The 2,722-nt window shown below is 36.7% G+C and overlaps 1 protein-coding gene across 1 annotated transcript in view; it reads right to left on the bottom strand.

The window, feature by feature from the left end:
* The window catches only part of LOC106875333 (ribonuclease H1), a 39,841-nt gene that overhangs the window by 5,927 nt on the left and 31,192 nt on the right, over nucleotides 1-2,722 (bottom strand). Inside the window, exons 6-7 of the mRNA XM_014923428.2 lie at nucleotides 1,674-1,728; nucleotides 1,367-1,451 (exon numbers count right to left, since the gene is read on the bottom strand). Coding sequence (XP_014778914.1) covers nucleotides 1,367-1,451; nucleotides 1,674-1,728 — 140 coding nt within the window. The remainder of the gene's footprint in view (nucleotides 1-1,366; nucleotides 1,452-1,673; nucleotides 1,729-2,722) is intronic.

Here is a 2,722-nt window from a genome sequence, read left to right as displayed (position 1 = left end):
GAGCAGTTTGAATGGGAAACAATGCCCTACCCACCATATTCACTGGACATTGCCCCATCTGATTATCATTTATTCTGCAGTCTTCAAAATTATTTGGGTGGAAAAATAGGAATTCTGTAGATGAGGTCAGAACTGTACTGGAGGAGTATTTTTCGTCGCAGACAAGTGAATTTTGGAAGAGGGGCCTTGCAAGTCTACCAGATAGATGGAAGAGCATTGTAGAAAATGAAGGAGAGTATATTTTAGATTGAAAAAGAATTTTGTTTATCTTAATTTTGAAAAATAAAATAAGTACAAAAAAACCACATTATTTATGGGATGACCTAATAGTTCCAAGATATGTATGGTTAATAAAGTAATGCCTGAGAGATGTGGGTGTGGCTATCATCATCATCATTTAACGTGTTTCCCATGCTGGTATGGGTTAGATGGTTTCACTGGAAGTGGTAAGCTGGAGAGCTGCCCCAGGTCTGATTTGGCATGGTTTCTACAGGTGGATGCCCTTTCTAATGCCAACCACTCCGAAAGTGTAATGGGTGCTTTTTATGTGCTACTGGCATGGGTACCTTTTACACGACACCAGTAACAGCCACGACTACGATTTCACAGGTACCATTTACACGACACTGGCAATGGTCATGACTATGGTTTCACTTGGTTAAATGAGTCTTCTCAAGCACAGCTATACAAACAGAAATAACAATATTATGATGAATGAGAAGTTGATAAACAAACTGAAAAATAAAAACGAAAGTATTCCACATAAATATTACCTGTAACAGATATACTTGTACAAATATTCTGTGAAGAGCAAAGATAAGTGTAGATCCAGCTGCTATTTGCTACAATGAAGCTGACCAATAAATATCTGTAGTAAGTCCTGCCAATTTGTTCCTGGAAGACTACATGTAAAAAGCCCTGCTGCTAAAGGTGAATATTGTAAAAGAGGTATTCTGGAAATACCTAATCCCCAGGCCAATGAGGGGGCTCTATAATTACTTAACATGCTAGAAATAGCAATCTGATCTCCCTCAAATCACTCCCTACCATCTTAAAAATGGATAGATAAATTGGATAAATGTAGTTCTAGATACATTTAAGAAAAAAAAAAACAGGATTGTCTGCTTTGTTCAATCAGAATCAATCTGGTGCTAAAATAACACACGCACAATTTTCTGCTTCAACCTTAACATATAGTAATTTTGCAATAGGATGCAGTCACACACAATACTAAGAGTTCCTCTGGACATTCACTGATAGAAGTAAAATATTTGAATTCCAAAGGAAAGAAGTTAGGGAATAACATCCACCAATACTAAGTAGGTTAAAGATTAGTTGATTCACAGGAGAAACAAACATAACTTACAGTTTATTAGGAACTGACTGTCAGTTTTGACAATAAGGTTTGAAATATTTTTGGCCTTTGCTTGTTCAACAGCTCTAATGGCAGCCTGCAAACAAAATAATTTCATTTTAGAAAAAGACTAAACAAAAGAAACATCTCTTGATGCTTAAATATAAAGATTGAAGTTACAATAGCAAGAAGGGGAAGAGATTTTGTGCCTTCAGATGAAGTCACCCAAAACCACACACAAGGTGTCAATTAATGAGGAGCTTCCCAACAAATACTTCTCTCAGTACTTTCACTTGAAAACTTAAATAGAATGGCTTACATGTATTTCAGCCCGATTGTTTGTTTGTCGCCCATCAAGTCTTTCACTTGTGTTCCTGTAAAAACAGAACATGCTAGACTTAGTAATTCTGCTGACTAATAAAGATTACACTGGTTTTCATCATATGAAGCAATGAACCAATATACATCTTCAAATACAATCACATACACACACAAAGCAATATACACCATCATATATACTCACCTACAGACATACACACAAATCTACATATATCATCATACAATCACACACACACATACACACTATACACCATCGTGCACATTCAAGGTAAAAATATTGATAAATAGATAGCTGGTAAGTAGATAGACAGACAGACTGATCTTTTAGAAGAAGTAGCTTATTGCAATATTGGAAGGAAAAAAATAAGGATCTCCATTCTTTCAGTCTGTCCAGTCTTTCATTCTCTATATAATGACACATTCTTATGAATATAACAGTATTCATTGTCTAGCAGTCTCTCAGTATGTGTGAATGTATGTACACAGATAAACACAAATTTCTCAATGTGATTGTTAGAAACATTTAGTTAAATTATAAAGCTAATGCTTTTGAAAATAAAACATTTTGTGCTTTCAATAGTCATATCTCCAATTGACTAAATATCTTTAATGATTTTGTTGATAAATGAGTTTCTGTACAAACATACATATGCATATAGACAGACAGATAATATTGTGTCATATTCATATATATCATCATCATCATCATCGTTTAACGTCCGTTTTCCATGCTAGCATGGGTTGGACGATTTGACTGAGGACTGGTGAAACCGGATGGCAACACCAGGCTCCAATCTAATTTGGCAGAGTTTCTACAGCTGGATGCCCTTCCTAATGCCAACCACTCAGAGAGTGTAGTGGATGCTTTTACGTGTCACCTGCACGAAGGCCAGTCAGGCGGTACTGGCAACGGCCACGCTCAAAATGGTGTATTTTATGTGCCACCCGCACAAGAGCCAGTCTAGGGGCACTGGCAACGATCTCGCTCGAAAGTCCTTACACATGCCGCGGGCATAAGTGCCAGAAAGG

This window comes from Octopus bimaculoides, chromosome 14 (genome assembly GCF_001194135.2).
Source record: "Octopus bimaculoides isolate UCB-OBI-ISO-001 chromosome 14, ASM119413v2, whole genome shotgun sequence".
Taxonomy (NCBI): domain Eukaryota; kingdom Metazoa; phylum Mollusca; class Cephalopoda; order Octopoda; family Octopodidae; genus Octopus; species Octopus bimaculoides.
The sequence above is the reverse complement of the archived record's forward strand: the minus strand, read 5'-3'. Positions and strand labels throughout refer to the sequence as shown.